The sequence below is a fragment of the Aricia agestis genome, chromosome Z (assembly GCF_905147365.1).
Source record: "Aricia agestis chromosome Z, ilAriAges1.1, whole genome shotgun sequence".
Classification (NCBI taxonomy): domain Eukaryota; kingdom Metazoa; phylum Arthropoda; class Insecta; order Lepidoptera; family Lycaenidae; genus Aricia; species Aricia agestis.
The window spans coordinates 17,423,357-17,447,209 of NC_056428.1; the positions used below are offsets into that span (position 1 = coordinate 17,423,357).

Here is a 23,853-nt window from a genome sequence, read left to right on the forward strand (position 1 = left end):
TTTTTACATAAGCAAGTTACCTGAAATTATTATTACTTGAAAAAATTCCACTTATCCAAAACGCAAACACATCCATACAATCATTAATTTGAGTGCCCCATGCAAAGATTTTCTTACCAGTAAGGCGCTTTGCAGACGAAAGGGCGGGGCGGGCCGGTCAGTTTCGCCACGAACGATAGCACAAAGGGAATCCTATATTACCAATGCACACGGCGGGTAAAAAGACCGCGCCACAGATGCCCGGCGGGCACTAGCTGCGCGTGTCCGCGGCTGCCCGCCGTGGATCACACAATCCAGTTTACATGCAGTAACGCAGACGGCGTGTGCTTTGTGTACGCGGCGCGGGCAGCCGCAGGCATCGACGAGCGTACGCAGCAAGTGAACCGGCCCGCCCCGCCCCGTCGTCTGCAAAGCGCCTAAGACATTAAGTTTCCTGTCTAAACTTTTTACATAAGCAGGTGATAATATGTCCCGAAGGTTTTTAATTGATTTCATTGAACCCTTATGTTTTGTTACGCCGTAAATAAGGGAGATCGCAGACGACAGACTTTTTGTGCGATCGAGTCTGCGGCGCCCATACAGTCGGCTTGGCGCGGTCATGCCGACTGTATGGGCGCCGCAGACTCGATCGCACAAAAAGTCTGTCGTCTGCGATCTCCCTAAGTGCTACCAACCGCCACACACATTCAAGTAACCTAGATTTTTTTTATTTTCTTCTCTGTTTGTCTCATAATTTCTTTCTCTTTTAATATCTGTTAATTAGAAACTGACATTTAATACAATACTCGAACGTGCATGACCAGTGATAATAATTAAATTAAACTACCAACTCCCTAGTGAAGCAGTGCAGTATTTTAACTCTATGACGCATCTTCACGTGAACACGACGCATATCACAAGAAAAGCTATTTACAATTTATTTTGAATCATATTTTAATAATATTGTTTCTTTTGTCTATCATTTATGATATCCTTCATTGATAATTAATTATCAATTATTAACGTTGTAATAATATAATTCTGTGGACTACAGATTGTCAATAAATATATAAAATGGCAGAGCAGAAATTAATTATATTATATTCTATTTATGATATTTTGAGTAAGTACTTTGGTTCACTGCAATAACTATTTAGAATAATCCCCATAAGTATGTCCCTTATTAAAAAAATAAAAATATATACAGGTTGTAACAAAACTAAGTGATAACTCTTTAGGGTGTGTATATTGAGAGCTCTGTGAAATTAGCAGCGCAAAAAAATATGATTTGTATGGACAGCCGCCCGAGAGTCAGTAATTTTCCATACAAAGTTTAAAAAAAGTTACTCTTTCAGCGCTGCTACTTTCAAAGTGAACTCAATACAGGGGACTCAAGCACGCCCTAAAGTATTATAACTTATTTTTGTTACACCCTGTTATCATTCATAAATAATATACATCTAGATTTAAATAATATCTTGTTCGCAACAGATTTATGTATCAGACAGGGACAATACACAAATTATAGCGTCGCGTGTGTGTGGCTTTTTTATTAGTGATATAATATAAGATAAATAAAGAAAAAAAGATTACGAATTCTTCATTTAATACTATTCTACACATTGTAAAGATTTTATTGATGATGAGTTAATAATAATAAAGTATATTAAGATTTATAATATTTAAATATCGTTGCCATCCTTCAATTTTCTAGAATAGTAGTACGTAGCACTGGGCAAGTAAAACACATATTGCACTAAATTATAAACCCCTTACTAATAAATATATTTCCGTAACGAATAGTAAATAGTTATACTATTGAAGGTTCGCTACTTTTGTCTGTCGTATGACTTTTTAATGTGTCGAACAAAGACAAGAAACTTGTTTAGTTATTAAACGTGTAAATATTTATTTTAGTAAGTTAGGTGCCAAAAATTACGAATAATTACTTAATAACAATACAATTTTGAATTCACACATTTACAAAATAATATAACATGATTTTAATGATGGCACTACACAAAGTTAAATCAATTTACCCCCGACTCACGTTTAAATGACAACTTATCTAATTTAAAATTGTAAAAGATGGTGCCAACTCGAAATTGTCTTCATATTTTTTACCCAACTATGGCGAAGTGTAAAGAAGAGTAATTTATTGAGACAAAAAACGTGCGGCTTCAAAAACTGCCCTCGGTTTCTTTTGATATTTCGATACTCGACATTTCGTATTGCCAGTGTTCCCCTACGCACCGCTTTCACTCCATCAAAGATACCTATAGAACACTGCACGTTCCCCTTTTACTTAGCGATTTGAAATTTTCCCTATATTTAAGCAGCGAAAAACCATTTAATGCCCGTCTGTCCTGACTATTTTAATATGTCAGACCTTGGTATAGTTATTAGCTGCATATTTTTATTACTGGCCGCCTAGGCGAGCAGTTTTATTATCTATATTACGTATTGCGTAATATTATTGACAGTCTAGGGTTGATATTGAACATCGCACGCCTTCAATGTTATTGTCAAAGAAACTGTGCAATAAAATTGAAGCGTGATTATTGACAATAAAATTGCTCGTCTAGGGTGCCGGTGAGTTAGGTAGTAGACATTGTCAGACAGAGACGGGCGATATCGCAGTCTCAGTTGGCCTGGCGTTTCAGCTTGACGAGCTCGTCGAGCTGCTGCTTGTAGAGCTGTGTGACGTCGTGCAGGTCGAGCCGCAGCTCCTGCAGGCGCTCCTCCGCTTCGCCGTACAGCACCAGCAGCGCCTCGTGCTGCTCCGACACCGCCTGCGATTACAATATTATATAAGTAATTTTAAAAAATTGACAGTCAGTAATTCAATCAATCAATCAATACTTTTTAATTACAAAGGTCACACAGTGATGAACAAAGCAGTGAGTTTGTAATGTGAGTTACGAATGGATGGAGATACAAAAATTGGAATGTCAAGCGGCGTTAGACTATAGCGTTACAAGTTACAACGCTATTTGACATTTTCATGTTAAACATAGTCAATGCGACGCGTTTTGGTTGCGTTCTAACTCTAAAAACATTTCATGTTGTATTTGAAACCAAAAACAGACAAAGTTTGATTAGCATAAGAGCCTGTTTCACCACTTACTGATAAGTGCCGCATAGGCTAGCCACAACTCATCTGACAGATACTCTATACTTCATCTGTCACATAAGTTGTTGATAGCCTATCCGGCACTTATCAGGAAGTGGTAAAACAGGCCCTATACATTTCAAATATTATCAGTTACATAGAATCTCTTGATGGTATACTGTTAACTGTACTATACTGTAGTATAACGCCTCCGTGGTCTAGTGGTTAGAGCGTCGCTCTCGACTCCGGAGGTCGTGGGTTCGAATCCCGCGTTGGAAACATGTTATTTCCAAGTTTGGTTAGGACAATGCAGGCTGATCACCTGATTGTCTGACAAGTAAGATGATCCATGCGTCGGATGGGCATGTAAAAAGTCGGTCCTGCGCCTGATCTCTCGCCAGTCGTGTCGGTCTTCCGTCCCACTGGGTTATGAGAGTAAAGGAATAGAGAGTGCTCTTGTGTACTGCGCACACACTTGGGCACTATAAAAGTATTCCTGCGTACCTGGTCTGGTTTCAATGAAACCGGCCACCGTCACCGAAACCGGTGTGGGGAGTATTATTATTATGTAGTATAGTATGAAACGCCCACGAATCAAGTCGTATTGCCTAACCAGTGTGTCTAGTATGCGCACAACGTGAAAATTTCGTCTACAAGTTTTCTCAATGTTTGATGGTTTGTCTCTTCATCTCTATTGACCCTAACATGACATAATTTTTTTCTCGTGTCTGTCGTCAAAATAAGAGATACTTAATTATGTTTTTTTTTAATCTGTGCTTTTTTTGTCTACGAACGAACCCTAACATGACATTCACATTTTATCGAGTTGTTGAGATTTTGACATTATGAGAAGAGTAGTATCAAGTATGTCGTCTACGGTTTGGAAGGTAAAGAAACACGCTTGCAACGTCCGTCTTTTATTTTAATAAAAATATATATCTCAAATGGCAGCATCGACATATCTTATCGAGTAAGCTAGTCTACGAACGAGAAATGTATCTCTCGACGTACGCATGTTAGGGAAAAAGAGATATATTATTATGTCGATATCGACAATATAACTACGCTCGAGAGTGACATATCTCGTTGTACGCATGCTAGGCCAACAGGTCTATACGCACCTGTAGGTCCTGCAACTTAGCGTGCGCAGCCGCCAACTCGTCCCGCAGCGCCGCTCGCTCCGCCTGTAATACACGCAGCTGCGCCGCCACACCGCGCCGCTCACCCGCGCGCCGCGCCTCCCCTGCGCGCGCCTCCTCCGCCCACACGCGCGGCTCCTCCCACACGCACTCCGACGACACCGACGTCGGCGATACGTCGCCGCGGATCGACGGCGGCTCCTGTAACTGACGTGTTATATAATTTAGTTTTGATACAACACAATGCGACATTTGATGAGGCTTTACAACATAGAAAAGTTAATAGAAAATTAAGCATTTCATACTGACGATAATTTAGATAATGTCTGAAGAGAGTAACCTCGTTTTTGTAGTTTATATTAATTAGTTATATATTTTGTTTTTGCGAGTAAGTTTCACTAATTAGAAATAATTTTAATTCAGCTACAACGTTTCAAACTTCCATCGGCTTTTCTCATACTTCACAAACATCATTCACAAACACCTCACATACACACTTATAATAACGATAGTCGTAACCGATACTCCTCATTCTCTCTTTCTCTCACCTGCAGGTCAGCCTGCAGCGCGGCTAGTCGTCGTCTCTCGTCGGCGGCGGCCCGCTCGGCGCGCTCCGCCTCCAGCTGTGCGCTGAGCTCAGCCACACGCGCGCGTTCCTCGCTCAGAGCCGCTTGTAGCTCCGCGCGTAATTCTTCTATTTCTTTATTTTTGCTTTGAAATTATATTTTATTTAACGTTACCAGTTAACGTTCAATGGCGTCGCAACTCAAGTAAGCAAAACGCACACATTCGCACACGTTCGTATAGGTGCGTTTTCACATAAGCTGAGCTAAGCTACGTAGCGAGGCATGTGTTTTTGAGAAGAAGAATTGCTTCATTTGCCTGGCCTTTACTCAGAGCAGTAATTGTGTTGTATCATAAAACACCTTTCTAACAACGCAGCTTAGTTCAGCTCCGGCAGCAGACGTAGCTACTAATGTGTGCATTTTACGCACCTCCTTCCTCGCTTTGAAGCATCTCATTATATTATTTAAACACAATATGTAAAGCGAAAGGTTTAAAACTACTCATGAAGCAAAACATTTGAATACATGCAAAGCCAATATTATGTTTAAAAACCAGTCTTGAATATGTACTTTCTCAACCCTCACCTATCTAGCGCCACCTGCAACCGCATTTCGGCGTCAGCAGCCCGCTCGGCCATATCCCGCGCGCGCGCCGCGTCCGCCCGCGCCCGCTTTTCCGCCGCCGCCGCCGCCTCCGCGCCCGCTGCCGCCTCCGCCCGCGCCGCCCGCTCGCGTGCAGCAGCTGCTGATACAGCCGCTTCCGCTTCCGCTGTATAACATCCAGAAACACGTTATATAACGGCAATGATTTTAGAGATCATCACCAAATGTGTATGTCCTGAGTATAAAAAATATATTTTAAAAAGGAGACTGGTCACGGACCATACAAAATTTACCCACGAAAGAAACATATCTCATTGTTTTCGTTATATTATGGGTATCCAGGATATGTAATTTTTATATTCAATATCAGTGGCTAACATGTTATTTTATTGCTTTCTTTTTTCTACGGGCGCAGTATGAAAAGTGCAAATATTGAGCAATTTTATTCAATATCATTGGCTAACATATAAATGCACTTATTAGATGTAGAACGCAATCACGACATATTTCTTCAAAAACATACTATTACACTTATGTAATGTACTATCGAGGAAAGTGATTCCTAGGCAGTTGACAGACCTACGTCATTTGGTTGGGTTATGTCAATTCATTACGTTAGTCGTAATTGTAGGTCCGCCATGTGCCTAGGAATCAACTTCTCTGCTTATACAATCCCACCATTGATGGAAAATATTCTATTAATGAATATTACTGTACATGTTATCATGGAAAGCGAACGTTATTATAAGTGTTATTCTTATTACTTATTATTATAGCCTAGGATGGGAATCTCGTTTTCATGTTCATTAGCTAAAGAAAAACTTACTTAGGTATCTATAGGTTTATCTCGCCCTCAGTGTTATAATTATCACGCGTGATAAAATATAACATGCAGATGAGACAGGACGTTTCTAATTGTTTGAAACTCGATGGGCATACTAGTAGAAGTCATCATCATGAAAAAACCTTTTTTTTTATTGTACCTACCCTAGGTAAACAATAATATTTATAATGGTTTTGTATTTTTATTTAGGCACGGTATAAAAATAATATATTTCTAAGTGTTCGCCACTGATATTGAATATATTTACATGCAAATAACGATTCTTATTCTTCGTATTAATAGCACTTTTCATACTGTGCCTGAAGAAAAAAGAAAGCAATAAAATAACATGTTAGCCACTGATTTTGAAAATAAAAATTACAAATCTTGGATACCCATTATATATCGAAAACAATGGGATATGTCTCTTTTGTGTCAGGTCTGGATCATAAATGACCCGTCGCCTTTAAGAAATTTTAAAAAACCCCCGCCAAACAACTTTAAAAAGTACTTAATGAAATAATATTAACTGCCTTTAAGTTCAAATAATTCCGTTGTTTGCAGGGGGTTTTTCAAAATTTCTTAATTTTATTTTATTTCGTACTTTTTAAACTTGTGTTGGTTTAAATAGTGCAGAATAATTCCTATCAACAGAATCATATTCTCATGATTACCATCTATCAATGTCCTTTTCGATGAGGCCGTTAATGTGAGCCCAAACATGAAACCTCTACTTTGGGTTCATACGAAGCTCGGTTCCTATAGAATCCAGGTAATGCTGCAGCTGCAGCATGTAAATATTTACTGTTTATCTACTTCTTACTAGTTGTCGCAATTAAAATGAGCCCAAACACCAAACCTCTGCTCTAAGTTGGCGAGGAGTTGGATATCCTATTGATTACCAGGTGATGCTGCAGCACCAGGTTAACTTTCCATTATTTTTTAAGTGTATACGTATATTGTATATTCACAAATGTCACAAACTAGAATGAAATATAAAACCCATCAAACGACTACAAACTTGACAGGGTTTATCTGGTTCATGAAATGCTAACGGCATTTCATGAACCAGATAAACCCTGATTGTCCAGCACTGAGCAGGCTGATAATGATGAATTATAGCTAAGAACACTCTCGATCATGTCAGCTTTCAAACAAAAAAAACTAGATCAAAATCGGTCCACCCGTTTGGATGCTACGATGCCACGGACAGATACACACACAGGCAAACAGACAAGACAGACACGTCAAACTTATAACACCCCTCTTTTTTGTCGGGGGTTAAAAAATTAGAGAGACGTCACAAGAAGTAGCGTAACAGCATAAATATCGCTGCGTACTATTAAAAATGCAACTCCACGTGTTATATCTCGTGTAGTTATGCTATATTTTAAGTGGTACTGACCTAGTCGCATGTTGAGCGCGGCGTGCGCGGCGACGTGCGCGCGGTCGCGGTCGAGCGCGGCGCGCTGCAGGGCCGCCAGCTGGTGCAGCAGCGCGCCCGGCGCCTCCTCCCCACCCCCCGCGCCTGCCCCCGCCTCGCGGGCCTCGTTCACCTGGACATCGTAATTCGTAATAATCGGACAGAAAAAGGAAGTAGTAATAAAATCAATATTAATTAAGATACATTTACCACACACAGTGATAAATGATAATATTATATACTCTACAGTCCATAGGTTCTCAACGTGGGCGATAACGCCCCCATGTGGGCGTTTGAGAGTTTCGGGGAGGCAGTAGAAGACCCAGAGAAAATTAGAGGGCATTGAGATGGCGCAGATGGGGCGTGGGTAGATTAGAAATATCGTCTAAAAAGGCAAAAAAATACACGCTAATCACGTACTAAAGTAAAATAAAAATTAATATCGTTTAATTTTTGTTAATGTAGGTATTGTCATCATTTTTATCACGTGTGCACTATTTTGGCAGGACGAGCAATGGATTAAAATCATCATTACTAAAAACTATAAATAAAAAGTACTACGATCGAGGTTAAAGTACAGAGATCTTACGTCTATTATAATATTATAATATCTTACGTTTAAATATAATCGTGCCAATAGCTGTGTACGGTTCACTAACACGTACAGTGAACTTGTACGGCTCGGTATGACATTGAGCCGGCACGTACATCGAACCGGCACGTTTGCTTACTCATCATTTAAACTTGTACGGCTCGGTATGACATTGACCGGCACGTTTGAACTTGTATAAATTTATGCATTTACGACGAAATATAGCAGAGCAACAGCAGAGCAACAGCAGTGCAACAGCAGAGCAATAGCATAGCAACAGCAGAGTAACAGCAGAGCAATAGCAGAGCAACAGCAGAGCAACAGCAGAGCAACAGCAGAGCAACAGCAGAGCAACAGCAGAGCAACAGCAGAGCAACAGCAGAGCAATAGCAGAGCATTATCAAGCATCAAGAGCGTATTATTTAACATCTATCATCAGCATTAGCATCTCTATCAGCATCAGCATCTCTATCAGTATCAGCATCATCACTATCATCCAGCATCTAGCATCTGTAGGAGACAACCCCTACAAAAGTAAAGTTAAAGGGGAGGCGAAGCGCATAATTCAACATCTTCACATATCAGCAGAAAACTACGAGATCGCCTGGGAAATTTTAAATCATCGCTACAACAATCCTCAGCTGTTTTTCACCAAACAAGTCGAAATCCTTCTCAGTCAACCAACCAGTCACAAACATTCATCTTATGAACTGAAGAAGCTGTACGACACCACTACCGAATGTATTCACGCCATCCATAATTTGGGAGTGGATACTAACAGCTGGGGTCCGCTATTGGTCCACATTCTTTGCAAAAAACTGGATGTGGACACCTACACCAACTACCAGGAGTCCCGCAAGGAGCCACGGTTGTAGGTATAGACCGTGATAGGTTAAAAAATGTTGTACACATGTAGAGATCGTGGAATGCTTTACATACAACACATGATTTTTGTCTGTATGTTACAAAGGCTTGATATTGTCCTTTCTGGAAATGTTCGTTTTGATATTGCGACCATGTCGAGTTTTTGTTATAATTTGACGATCTCGGTGCTTGATAAACTTGTTTGCTTGTGATGTTATTTTCCTTTTCCAATGCCAATAGCTGTGTACGGTTCACTAACACGTACAGTGAACTTGTACGGCTCGGTATGACATTGAGCCGGCACGTACATCGAACCGGCACGTTTGCTTACTCATCATTTAAACTTGTACGGCTCGGTATGACATTGACCGGCACGTTTGAACTTGTATAAATTTATGCATTTACGACGAAATATAGCAGAGCAACAGCAGAGCAACAGCAGAGCAACAGCAGTGCAACAGCAGAGCAATAGCATAGCAACAGCAGAGTAACAGCAGAGCAATAGCAGAGCAACAGCAGAGCAACAGCAGAGCAACAGCAGAGCAACAGCAGAGCAACAGCAGAGCAACAGCAGAGCAACAGCAGAGCAATAGCAGAGCATTATCAAGCATCAAGAGCGTATTATTTAACATCTATCATCAGCATTAGCATCTCTATCAGCATCAGCATCTCTATCAGTATCAGCATCATCACTATCATCCAGCATCTAGCATCTGTAGGAGACAACCCCTACAAAAGTAAAGTTAAAGGGGAGGCGAAGCGCATAATTCAACATCTTCACATATCAGCAGAAAACTACGAGATCGCCTGGGAAATTTTAAATCATCGCTACAACAATCCTCAGCTGTTTTTCACCAAACAAGTCGAAATCCTTCTCAGTCAACCAACCAGTCACAAACATTCATCTTATGAACTGAAGAAGCTGTACGACACCACTACCGAATGTATTCACGCCATCCATAATTTGGGAGTGGATACTAACAGCTGGGGTCCGCTATTGGTCCACATTCTTTGCAAAAAACTGGATGTGGACACCTACACCAACTACCAGGAGTCCCGCAAGGAGCCACGGTTGTAGGTATAGACCGTGATAGGTTAAAAAATGTTGTACACATGTAGAGATCGTGGAATGCTTTACATACAACACATGATTTTTGTCTGTATGTTACAAAGGCTTGATATTGTCCTTTCTGGAAATGTTCGTTTTGATATTGCGACCATGTCGAGTTTTTGTTATAATTTGACGATCTCGGTGCTTGATAAACTTGTTTGCTTGTGATGTTATTTTCCTTTTCCCTGCGCTGAATAGGCTCCAAGGCTGTAAACTTGCTCTCGATAAATGTCTAAAATAATAAATTTGTTAAATGTTTAGTTTTCTTTATTTTTTAATTTAATTTACGTTTATATTTTTTAGATTTTTTCTTTTCTTTTAGAGTGGCAAGATGTACGGTTCACTAACACGTACAGTGAACTTGTACGGCTCGGTATGACATTGAGCCGGCACGTACATTGAACCGGCACGTTTGCTTACTCATCATTTAAACTTGTACGGCTCCGTATGACATTGACCGGCACGTTTGAACTTGTATAAATTTATGCATTTACGACGAAATATAGCAGAGCAACAGCAGAGCAACAGCAGAGCAACAGCAGAGCAACAGCAGAGCAATAGCAGAGCAACAGCAGAGCAACAGCAGAGCAACAGCAGAGCAACAGCAGAGCAACAGCAGAGTAATAGCAGAGCATTATCAAGCATCAAGAGCGTATTATTTAACACCTATCATCAGCATTAGCATCTCTATCAGCATCAGCATCTCTATCAGTATCAGCATCATCACTATCATCCAGCATCCAGCATCTGTAGGAGACAACCCTTACAAGCTGTTTTAAATTCGCGACAGATGGTAAAATTAAGATGGGGGGCTCTAAAAAAAAACATATTCTCAAAGTGGGCGGTGAGCAAAATAAGGTTGAGAAACTATGCTCTACACTCTCTTTAAGTCATGACAGTGATGGACTTTGCCATATCACCGTACTACGTTACTTCACTTTTATAAATACACAACACATATAATCAACGAAAAATCTACATAAAACAACTGATTAATAAAAAAAATAGTTTGATATTTTTTTTTGCAATATTCCGCGAAATAAACCTCAACCTTTAAATAAATGAGTGAGTGTACGCATTTTAAATAAATGAGTTAGTGTACGCATAGGCATGCGTACAGCACCTCCCGCCTCTCCCACACTGCCTATGCGTACACTCGCATGCAAGAACCTGCAAACACCACCACCACACAAGCAATAGTGTTGGCAAATCCGTGCAAGGCCCCTCACCACCATGCAGGTTGAAAACCTCGACGCGCGTTTCGCCCCAACATCGGAGCATCCTGAGGATGTGGACTCTACGAACAACGTCCGTCAAGACTTGACGGATGCCAACATTATTGCTTGTATGGTGATGGTGTTTGCAGGTTACTTAAAGGTTTATTTGCGACAGTAAATCATTTCGCATTTGTTTCGCCGCGATTTCGGGGCGAACTGCGTCTGTGGACTAGAGGCGTTATGGCGCTCGGCTTTTTTACCATGGCCAGTGTCAAGTAAAATATGACGGGATTTTTTTTTCGTAAATAGATTTAAGTCGTTTTTTCAGATATACGTCAAGTCGAAAGTCTAGTAAAAGTCTAAAAAGTAGTCAGTAAAGTCAACAAGTCAAGTCAGTTGTTTTAGTGAAGTGGTAGACCCTTTACTAAAACTTTCGACGGAGTTTTGGAGGGAACACAAAAAAACACGTTTCTGGAGTTGTATCACTTGCCCACAGATTGTGCACGCCAACGAATATTCAATGGTTAATATTCTACCAACATTACACATTAAAAACCGAAATAACACAATTTTAGGAAAATAATACAAAAACACAACGTCACTCTTTCGTATTCACGGCAAAACTCTTTAAAAAAATAGTTGTAATATCAATATTTTGCCGTATACTTTTTAAATTGACTTTTTACATTCGTTACGTAACTAGGAGGCTGTAGTCTGTACCCATAGGTCACGGACGTAAAAAAAATACGGACGTAGCATTACACTATAAAGAGGTGAAGCATGTAAGGTACGACATTTTCGTTTATTGTACACGTGATTGTATTGTACACAACCCGCTGTCATTGTACCATCGAGGAAATTGATTCCTAGGCAGTTGCCAGACCAACGTCATTTGGTCGGATCATGTCAATTCAATGTAAATTGTGATCTCTCGGCTGGGTTTGACGTAACGCGGCCCCCATCTGCATAGGAATCAACTTCTCTGATAGTACATTGAGTGAATCTACGGGCGGCCATAACTATGCTTCACTTCCGTATTTTTTTACGTCCGTGCTATAGGCTATACAAATTAAAGGAGTTAAGTATAATGAGCATTAGCACCTCACGTCGCAGTGCGTCCTCGCGCGCGGCCCAGCGCTGCTGCTCCTTGGCTCGCTCCGCCCGCAGCTGCGCCATCTCGTGTCGCAGGCGTTCAACGTCACGTGCTGCTCGCTCGGCGCTGGCCTTCAGCGGCTCGGTGCTGGCCCGCAGTCGCGCCGCCTCGTCCGCGTCGCGCCGCAGCTCGCCCGCCGCGCGTTTCGCCGCTTCAGCGCTCGTCCGACACACTTCTAGCTTAGCTTGCGTGTCGTCCAGCTGGCTTCGGAGCTGCAACATTACATAACATGTTTATATAGTTGCCAGTGAATATTAACAAACATTTGAAAGGTTAAGATTTAGTAAAAACTTAATAAAATTATTCAACATTTGTTTGTTTGATAAAAAATTAAATTAAGAAATTAAAAAAAAAAAACCCGCCAAACAACTTTAAAAAGTAATGAAATAATATTTTAGTCCATAATTGTTGTCACGGTGTGTCGGGGGACCGCCAAGTAAACTACAACCTACAACCGCCAAGTCGCTGATTATCTCGATTCGGTTCACTGTGAACATTCTTAAACTATAATGTTATGTGAAATCAAACATCTACATCAGCGGTCCCCCGACATTACCTTGACAACAATTATGGACTAAAATATTACTTTACACAAGTTAGGAATTATATTTTGAACTTAAAGGCAGTAAATATTATTTCATTACTTTTTAAAGTTGTTTGGCGGGGGTTTTTTTAAATTTCTTAATTTAATTTTATACTTTTTAAACTTGTGTTGGTTATAGTGCAGAATAATATAATTAATAGAATCATATTATTCTCATGATTACCATCTATCAATGTCCTTTTCGATGAGACCGTTAATATGAGCATAAACATGAAACCTCCACTTTGGGTTCATACGAAGCTCGGTTCCTATAGAATCCAGGTGATGCTCCAGCAGCAGCATGTAAATATTTTTACTGTCCATCTACTTCCTACTGGTTGTCGCAATTAAAAGGAGCCCAAACACGAAACCTCTGCTCTAAGTTGGCGAGGAGTTCGATATCCTATTTTATTTATTTTATTTTATTTATTTATTTAAATCAGGCTACGTAGGCCCATACAATATATACCTTAATGACTAACATACATAAAAATTATATAAACTTAACAACTACACATTATCACGAATCGGAACCTTCGGTAAACCACATTCCTCCGCTTCAAAGGTCGGGAGAAGATGCGTCGGTACTCTCACCACAAAGGAACTGAAGTTGACCTTGTGGCGAGACTGCAGACGCTCGACTTTCAAGTGGAGGGATGTCTTCTTACTGATGTAGTCCACGACGTCTTCGACCTCCATGGACCAGTGCAGGCGGGATATGTACAGGGGAGTCGCGGGGACCTCGCTCCGCAGACGCAGCTCAGGTACATATGGCGCGGTGCCGCGATGGTTGCGGGCGGCGGGCTTCTTCTTCCTTCTCTCCACCAGTATGAATCCCTCCTCATCGCACCTCCTGCTCTCGTCCTTGCCAGGTCGAGAAGATTTAGCCTTCCGGCTCCTCGTAGCCTTGCAGCGGCTTTGCGTAGTCTTGCGACTCTCCGAAGCCTTACGGCTCTCATTTTCCCCATTTTTATGCGCCCGCGGGGGAGGCGCGGGGCGACCAGCAACAGTCGCGTAGTTTTGCTGAGTCGCCTGTGGACTCGGCGTCGGCGCAACCGGAAGGGGAGCGCGGGCGGGGGTGGCAGCGGCGGCGTTCGTTGACCCGTCCGATAATGCTGACGGGCTAAACGTGATCGCTTGTGCGCCTCGGCGATGAGTGACGAATGCGGCGTCAGCTGGTGACCTACATAATGAGTTATTACTTTTTAGTTGTGATAATTCATTACGTAGATCACTAATGATAGCTTCTGACGCCTGCAATCTACCCCGAACTCCGGTCAGCTCCTCCAGGAACCTGATGTCCTTCAGTAGGCTGACGACGTCGACGTGGTCCAACGTGACGGGTGGCAGCTTGTGCAGCTTTTTAGCCACAAAAGCCGGTACCTCATCTGGATCAGTCTGCTTCAGCAGGGAGATGATGTCCTGCACGCTCCTTTCGGTTCCGTCTCTTCGTTCGCGCCGAGCGTCTCATACAACAGCTGCTTCCCCTTGCAAATCTCCTCACTGGTGAAGGAGGACTTGCAGATCTGCATGATGCTGACCTCATCCATGGTGTCGATGGCGTGCTGGATAAACGCCAGCAACTCGTTGGCTACGAGCGCCATGAGCGGCAACGTGCCGCGCGATTCGCGAAAATATTAATTAAATAATATTTGCGGCGTATGTAACGTGGAGCACGACCGTTCGCTAGCTCGACACATTACACTTTTTAACCCCCGACAAAAAAGAGGGGTGTTATAAGTTTGAAGTGTCTGTCTGTCTGTTTGTCTGTGTGTGTATCTGTCCGTGGCATCGTAGCATCCAAACGGGTGGACCGATTTCGATCTAGTTTTTTTTGTTTGAAAGCTGACATGATCGAGAGTATTCTTAGATATAATTCATCATCATCAGCCTATTCAGTGCTGAACAATCAGGGTTTATCTGGTTCATGGAAAGTTGACCTGGTGCTGCAGCATCACCTAGTAATCACAGCACACAGCACAATCTCAGCACTGTTAAAGGTGACAGGCGACATAAGAGCGGGCTTTGAGAACTCTAAGATTACAGTCCAGTCCAAATTTCTCAAATGCATTTAATAATATCGATCACGACATTCTATTGGCAGCCCTTTCATGCCTAACGATTTCGTCTGTAGCACTAGCATGGATTTCTTCCTATCTACGGGAACGTCGACAGTCTGTACGCACAGATAAGTCATTCTCCGATTGGCTAGATCTTGAAACGGGCGTCCCTCAAGGCGGTATTCTTTCTCCACTTCTCTTCTCGATTTTTATAAATCTCATCACCAAAATACTTCGCAGTGCGTATCATCTGTTTGCTGATGATTTGCAAATATACAGTCAAGCCGAAATCGAATACCTACCAGATGGTATCAGCATCGAGATCTTGATTTATTATATCGATAGCAGATGCTATCGATATGTCGTAGGATGATTTGATAAATCCGTGTTTTCGCGAAATCCCTAGAATTTTCGCGAAAATTCGATTTATCAAATCATCCTACGACATCGTAGGATGATTTGATAAATCGAATTTTCGCGAAAATTCTAGGGATTTCGCGAAAACACGGATTTATCAAATCATCCTACGACAGATATAATAAATCAAGATCTCGATGCTATAAGAGATTGGTGTAGTAACTTTGGCCTGACAGTTAACCCAGCAAAATGCCAAGCCATTTTAATAGGTAGTGCCAGGAATTTAAGCAAGATTGATCAAGGTGCTCTTCCACCAGTCATCTATAACGGCTTTGTCATTCCATATTGTTCGAACGTTAAGGACCTTGGATTACACATTGATTCGACTCTTACTTGGCAGCCACAAATTTCACACGTCTCTCGCAAAGTCACTGGCATCCTGCGATCCCTGTATCGGTTAAAAAACAAGTCAAGTTAATGCTCGTTCAGTCACTTATCTTTCCCATCATCGATTACGGTGATGTGGGCTATTTCGACCTAAACGCTGACCAACTTAATAAACTTGATCGCCTACTCAACAACTGTTTAAGATTTATTTTTAATTTACGTAAATTCGATCATGTTTCCACCTTTCGATCTAAACTACACTGGCTACCAATACGACAGCGCCGTTCTACTAGGGCCTTGTGTATACTGTACTCCCTGTTGCATCACCCCAATACTCCTAAATATCTAACCCCCCTTTTCCAATACCGTTCCAGTACCCATGACAAATCCCTTCGATCCTCTAACAATGCACTCCTTTCTTGCCCTTCCCATAGATCAGACATCATCCACTCGTCTTTCAACGTACAGGCTATAATACTCTGGAATGCTCTTCCTCGAAAAATCAGGCTAACCAAAACCAGGGACACTTTTAAACGCAAGGTTCGTGAATTCTATTTGACGCAATTGGCACGAAAGTATTAAATATTTGTTTAATTACACTTTTTATTTTATAATTTATTATTATTATTCTATTAAAATATATTTAATTATACTATAAAATATATATTATATATTTTACTAAGTATTTTATATACATTATTTATATATGTAGGTACTAGTATTTTTCTAATTATATAATATTATATAGCATGATGATGTTTTTATATAAATATAGTAAGAAATTTGTATTAAATTAGGCATATTTTTATAGTATCATTAGAGTAGTTTCGTATCACTAAGTGAAATGCTTACTTATGATCCTAAATTGAGATTGCATTTTGTTTATTTTCTTTACATCTTTTCGCATTTTTGGCACCTACACAATTTTGTTTCTGAACACCTAAAGATTGACTGGTAGAGAATGCCATTTGGCATTAAGTCCGCCTATGTACTAACATTGTGCAAAAGTATAAATAAATAAATAATCAATATGATATCTTTCCTTTAATAAATTTAAAAAAGTAGTCAAAGAGCGTTTGTGTGCTAAAGCCTATTATAAGGTCAATGATTTCATAAACGATGGCACATCTTGGGAGCAGGATGGCTGCTTGCAAGGCTATTTCTACATAATATTTTATGACTTACAATTATGTATGTTGACATTGTATATATAATTTTAAGTTACAACATTGTGAACCTTATTTTAAAAGATTAATTTTTTCTCACTTTTTTTGGTAAAAAAGTGGGCCCCGTGCGAGTTTCTTACGCCGGTTCTTCTCGCCGGGCTAGTTCCCGAACCGGTGGTAGGCATCATCTAGACGTTCAGAGAATATTGGCAAAAATTTATTCTGAATAAAAAAGTTTGAGTTTGAGTTCAATAAAGAGAGCTTAAAATACAAAACGTATGACGTCACACTATGGCGGACAGTGTTTTGGGCGCCATTTATAAGGCATATTTTTTAATTAACATTTTTATGGGTTTCTACTGTGTAAAATATTAAAATATTAGTTTTTTTTTTGTAATAATGAATGATTATTAAGCGATTAGCATGAAGAAAAAAATTAGGTCAAGTAGCCTATTGAAGTTAAAAGTAAGTGACAAAAAATGTTATTGTGGTATATCCATAAGAGATAGGCATATACCATCGCGGGGTTTTCTGTAGACCTTTTCATAGTGGACACTGTACATTATTTTGATAAGTCTCGTAGGGTTCAGCCTGCGTTTGCAATGTAAGCGGAAAATGTAAATATTTACGACATCACATTAGAAACCCCAAATTAATAGTATTTCTCCACTATTTAATTAACGTTATTATTCTTATAAACCTTCCTCTTTCATCACTCTATCTATTAAAGAAAACCGCGTCAAAATCCGTTGCGTAGTTTTAAATATTAAAGGGAACAAAGGGACACGAGGGAAGAAAGGCGGGCGGTACACGGTCTCGATCTGCGACACCTCCACCTCCTCCTTGGCCACCAGCGACCGCGCTCGATCTCCACCGTCTGCTATAAGCTTCAGCACCACTGACCTCCTCGACCTCGGCCTCCAGCTTGTTGTTGGCGGTGGTGAGGCGGTACACGGCCTCGATTTGCGACACCACCACCTCCTCCTTGGCCGCCAGCGACCGCGCTCGATCTCCGCCGTCTGCAATGAGCTACAGCACCACTGACCTCCTCGACCTCGGCCTCCAGCTTGTTGTTGGCGGTGGTGAGGCGGTACACGGCCTCAATCTGCGACACCTCCACCTCCTCCTTGGCCGCCAGCGACCGCTTCATGCGCTCGATCTCCGCCGTCTGCTCCGATATCTTGTCCCTGAAATCGTAATATGGGTGTTTAAAACATTTGAATAAACATTAAAGCCGGCAATGCCAACTAATAGATAAGCTAAAGCCAGAGAAACTTGTGTCGCCCAAGTGTACAAAATTAAGACGCTTACATAATCGCAAACACACCATACTGTCACAATAGACATAAGTACCAGTACTTCGACTGCTAAGAGACGGACGTGTATTAAAACCTGTCATTTCTTTCGGGTTTCGCCAGGATAAGTTAAGGGCTGGCGCGCTGGCTGATATAATTTATTTTTAAAATGAAGATTTTGAAATTGAATTCTGACAGTTTTCTTTGCAATGTGCCAAAATATAAACAACAACAAAATTTTTAGGTAACGACCCTAGCGACGACTTTTGTCATAATACGTCAAACTTAAAACCTCAGTTCTAAGTCGGTATAATTCTGTCTACTCTGATACTGTCCCAGTTATCAACATTGTAACTATATTATCACAAAATGCTGGGTACACTACTAACATAATATTATATACAGGTTGTAACAAAACTAAGTGATAATAATTAACTGAGGTAAGCCTTAAGTTAAGGTGTATCCAAAAAGCAGTACTAAATATTTGTACGCACCCGATTTTGGAGAAAAAAGCATTTGAAATCTTTGAAAAAATGTTGAGTTACAGCCACAGAAATAAATCAAGATGCGCAAGATCGACGCGCGTGCGTTGCTAAGGAATCGTTCGTGTCAATTTTTGCTTTGCATTTAGTAAAACAAATAACTTACCCGTGGAAAGAAATACCTGCTTTTGACCGATTCACTTTCGTACTTCTGTTTTTACAATTATTAGACACTGCACATTGAGGCATTTTTGCACAACCGCTCCGGTGTAATCAAGTCGAGATGTGCGCGCTGACTAAATGAACGTTCAACTAATCTTGCTCACTTGTGCAATATTGAAACACGCGTACTCCACCCGCTTAGCCGTTCTATCTTGATTTATTACAGCCCTGTCCGCTACTGTACAGTACTCCACGTGGACGTTCATTCATAGACTCAGATTCGAACGCATCGATTGGTATAACGCGGGCGGGTCGCGTGAGCGCGTGAACCAATCAATGCGTCGAAAATTTTTCATGCAAGGCTACTAGCTCCACATACTTTTTAATTTTGTGGTTCCGCATAAGTAATTCTAACTTCTAAGTTTATTCTTATGATTTTATTTTAATGTTCAATTTTACATTATTGCTTTGGAATAATCGTTCGAAATAATTTTATTAATGATCAATAATGAAAAATAATTATTTTGAGTACAAAATAATGTAAAATCTATTACTTTTACATTATGCGGTATTTAAATAAAAATGTATGGAAGAAAAAAAAATCTCCTTCAGCGCTGCTACTTTCACAGTGAACTCTATGTAAGGGACATGTTTCTAATTTGTATATTTAATTAAACACTATTTTAATAGAAGAAATATAGGTTGAATTCTTTAGCAAAGAGTGGTGTACAAAAGCAAGGGAGACATGAGTCATGACAAATATGATAGCCAACTGCCATGACATTGACATTACAATCGCATTCATAAGCTATGTCCGGGAACAGGACACATACAAACCCTAAAGTATTATCACTTAGTTTTGTTACATTCTGTATATGGAGAAAACCCCTAGGATTTCGCTTACTCCATATGTGTCTAATATTGTAGCTTCTAGAATCTAGATGCTGGATTGGTTTGAAACATTCGCAAACGAAAGAGACCAAAAGCGACGAGTCAGAGAACCGAATTTCTAGTTGGAGTGCAAACATTCGTTCATCTCTCATAATAATATTTTGCCACAACAGCATACCTCAACCCCTTAATAACTTGCTCATTCTCCTTCTCCTTAGCTCTCAACTTCTTGATGATATTGGAATGCTGGAGCTGCTGGCGCGCCAGCTTCTCCCCTTCCTCAGTCAGCTGGTTGATCATCTCCTCCTTCTCTCTTAGGGTCGCCTCCAGCTCCGACCGCTGCTTCCGTGATACATCCGCCTTCAGACTGTCCACCTGCTTTCGAAGGTGGTCCTGGGGGAAGTATGGAAATTGTCATAAGTTTTTTTTATTAGAATCACCTGATAATATATATAGCACAACATTAAGAGGATTCCACACCGCCCTTTTTTCCATACAAACGTTGTCCCCTGTTTCCTCCCTGGATAATGCTAGTAGAGTTATATTTTTTTTCCTGAATATCTACGGCCACTAATACAATGTCCCTATGTTTTCTTTTTTTTCATAATTTAATTATTAAATAAGATGTGAACGTTCAAAAACCCAAAAAAATGGCCAGATTTTCCACTGTGTTCAAACGTCCAGAAAACAGATTTGGCTAGATTATACAAAAAAAGCAAAACATAGGAACACAGCTCAAGCCTTTTTTTAATCTTTAATGAAAAAAGTACTTAAATCGGTTAAGTTTTGGAGAAGGAATCAGGGGACAACGAATCGTTGATTTTCTGGATTTTCTGCAGTTGTCTCTATCGCGTTCTGCGGTATAGGCTTGAGGTAAGGGAGACAGCTATAGATATATCACGTACTTTTTTTTCATTTCTCTAGCCCCTGTTGTATCCTCTTAAAGCCGTTTGGAGAAACTGGAAGGAGCAATTGGCGCATGTGTACAATATCTACCAATCACGTAGCATCGAGGAAATTGATTCATATGCAGTTGATGGACCTACGTCATGCGGTCGGCTGATGTCAATTCAATGATAGCTGTGATCTGTCTGATGGGTTTTACTGAACATGAGCAAATTGATTAGGTCCGCCTATCTGCCTTGGAGTCAACATTTCTGATAATACAATAGCTGCCAATGACGTGTCGCCGTCTCATTCGCGATGTACCCGAAACTAGTTTGATAGATCAGTGGACTACTACTTCTTACTTACTACTTCTTCGCCCCGCTCACTCCTCGCCCCACCAAAAAGACCTAAAAATCGATCTCTGCGCGTTTCTCTATTTTCACTGAGCGACTTGAGTTTAACACGACTTTTACCATCGGTTCAGGAACCAGCCCGGCAATAGTAGTGCAGGGTACCGCTGCTTCGACTGAGACGCAAAACGACATAATTTATATAATGAGCTATTTCCGAGAAACCCAATTCGACATGGGCTCGATAACGATTTTTAATGCATTTATTGGATGCAGAGGGACTTATCGATAACGAATCTTGTTTGTGAGTAAAGCTCTTGATGTTTGTTGTTTTATTAAGATACCAACTCAAAACATAGAGTAGCTATTTAAACAATTTATTTCTATTGCTTCAGGACCTTAAAAAAGTGACAAATATAAGGTTATCATTACTATGAATTTTCAAATGCTGATGAGTTGGTGACTCATGTTGGTTAGGATTTAAGACATTAAATTGTTAATTAAACAATACATTAAAGATCCATTTGACAAGAGTTACAAAACATGCAATAAAATGGGAATAAAAAATGCTCATATACCTTTTCTCTTATAGCCTGTTGGAACTTCTTTTCCAGAGCGGACATTCTCTGTGTGTAGTCTTCAGTAATAGTGCTTATGTCGCCTCCCTCATGTTTGGCAATGAGCGACTCCACCTGTGTCTTCAGACTCGCATTACTCTCCACCAGCTCTGCATTACTTCTACTTACTTCTATCAGCCTGTTCTCTCTCGCATCCAGAATCTCCGCCATCTCACAGAGCCTCCTCATCAGTCTATCATTTTCGGAGCACTGGCTCTCGTCGCTTGTGTTGCTTTGAATTGATGCTTCAGACAACTCCCGATTGTGCCCTCTTATTTTGGACGCCAAACTTTTACCTAAAACTAAGTCTACCAGATTTGGTGATGTGGAACCGTCGGTCTTCTGTTTGAAATCATATTTTCCCGGGCTTCTCCTACACCCATTACTGCTGTTGCCATTTGGGCTCGGGATTATTTCGATGTCCGACGATGTGGCAGTCTCTAACTCATCTCCAGATGTGTGACCTGATGTTCGGTCAGAACCGATCTTCACCATGTCACTCTTGCTGTCAGAACTGATAGGTGATGTCCTCTCCTTCAAGCTGGCATCTCTCTGTGATGATTCTGAGCTATCTGTAGCACTGCACTGCTGCTTTTCTACATTGACAAATGCTGAGCTTTCCGACTTCATCATGTCCTTTGTGACCTTAACATTATAGAAGGAGGAGGAGTCACTCAGCTTGTCCATCAGTGTGTCCTCTTGCTCGGCCTCTTTTCTGATCTCCTCCAAGGAATTTTCCATGTTTATACTGTCATTATCAGCATTCAATGTCCTGTCTGACCAGGAACCATCATTTGATGAATTCTCACTAATCTGCATTCTTTGGCTTGATATGGACTGCTGCAACTCTGGCTCCTTTCTACTAATACTTCTCTCGATTCTTGCTATTTTAGGGAAGGGGCTAACTGGCTTATCATCTGTGTCGAGTACAGTGGGTGCTGTACATTCAGATATGGAATTGTAGGACATAGTATCCTCATCATCATCAGCCACCAAGCTAACACTGTCTGCAGTTTCAGGTCTCTCTGTTCTATCCCCTACGGGGGTTAACTTTTTATCTGATGAATCACATGGGGACATATTAGATGAGGTACTCAGGGGGCTGTTCTTTTCACTGATGTAGCTATCAAAGCCCAGGCATTCTATTGAGCTAGGACTGACTAAACTGTCCGGTAGTATCTCCACTGACTCTGAGTTTAACTTTGGTCCTGCACTGCTACTGTGTGACACTGAGGGGCAAGACAGAGGCTCAGAGTCTGGGGACGATTTGAGGCTCTGGGACAACACCTCCACTGAGTCTGAACTGTTTCTGCTGGACACTAGAGATAGCATGTTAGATATAGACGAATTTCGTCTCCTCTCATCTTTGCTAGGATCTTGGAATTTGGAGCCACACTCGCTCCCGTCGGACATAACGAGCTGACTCTTAGAGAATAAGTCATCCTGGCTATCATACTTGTCTGTAATTAGATTCATAGACTTAGCTTTCGGAGGGCGAACGATGCTACTTTCGGGTTTCGGCTGCTCAAAAAACGAGCCAGCAAAGGAGCCCCACATGCTTTGCGCGTTAGTCTTAGAGGGACTCTCGGTGACAACGGGCTGCTCTTGTATCAGTTCAGGCTTGGCGCTCTCCGCACTCACTGTTAGGCCCCAGGAAGAGAAGAAATCTGAATTATCCTTTTGAGGCGTACCGTCGCCTTCTGTGGATGCCTGGGCCTTGTGACCGTCGGCCGCACCTTCCTGCTCATCTCCGCTATCATCTTGAATATCTAGGGCTTTGTCGATAGTTTTCTGGGCTTCTTTTAGCGCAGTTTTAGCTAGACTTGTTAGCCCCGATGTATCGAACCAGTTCATTTTGAGTACATATTAGACAAAGTAGAAGTGCAAAAAAGGATGTAACTGGACACCAAAACACAAAATTTGTTTAGTTTTCACGTAGCTATGTTTTTTAAATCACATAATAATATTTTCACAACAAATAAATTAATCACCCGAGAACCAGAGTAGGTACCTACTGACATTTCATTTGACAG

The 23,853-nt window shown here is 40.9% G+C and overlaps 1 protein-coding gene across 1 annotated transcript; it reads right to left on the reverse strand.

Moving 5' to 3' along the window:
• Positions 1–1,934: 1,934 nt before the first annotated feature.
• On the reverse strand, positions 1,935–23,816 carry LOC121738361 (TATA element modulatory factor). The gene is made up of 9 exons (XM_042130350.1): positions 21,782–23,816; positions 20,144–20,358; positions 18,181–18,322; positions 12,531–12,794; positions 7,628–7,778; positions 5,382–5,565; positions 4,779–4,941; positions 4,213–4,437; positions 1,935–2,771 (listed from the first exon to the last, which is right to left on the reverse strand). The coding sequence occupies exons 1-9, from the start codon at positions 23,672–23,674 to the stop codon at positions 2,622–2,624; spliced, it is 3,387 nt and encodes a 1,128-aa protein (XP_041986284.1). The 5' UTR covers positions 23,675–23,816; the 3' UTR covers positions 1,935–2,621.
• Between the last annotated feature and the right edge of the window lie 37 nt (positions 23,817–23,853).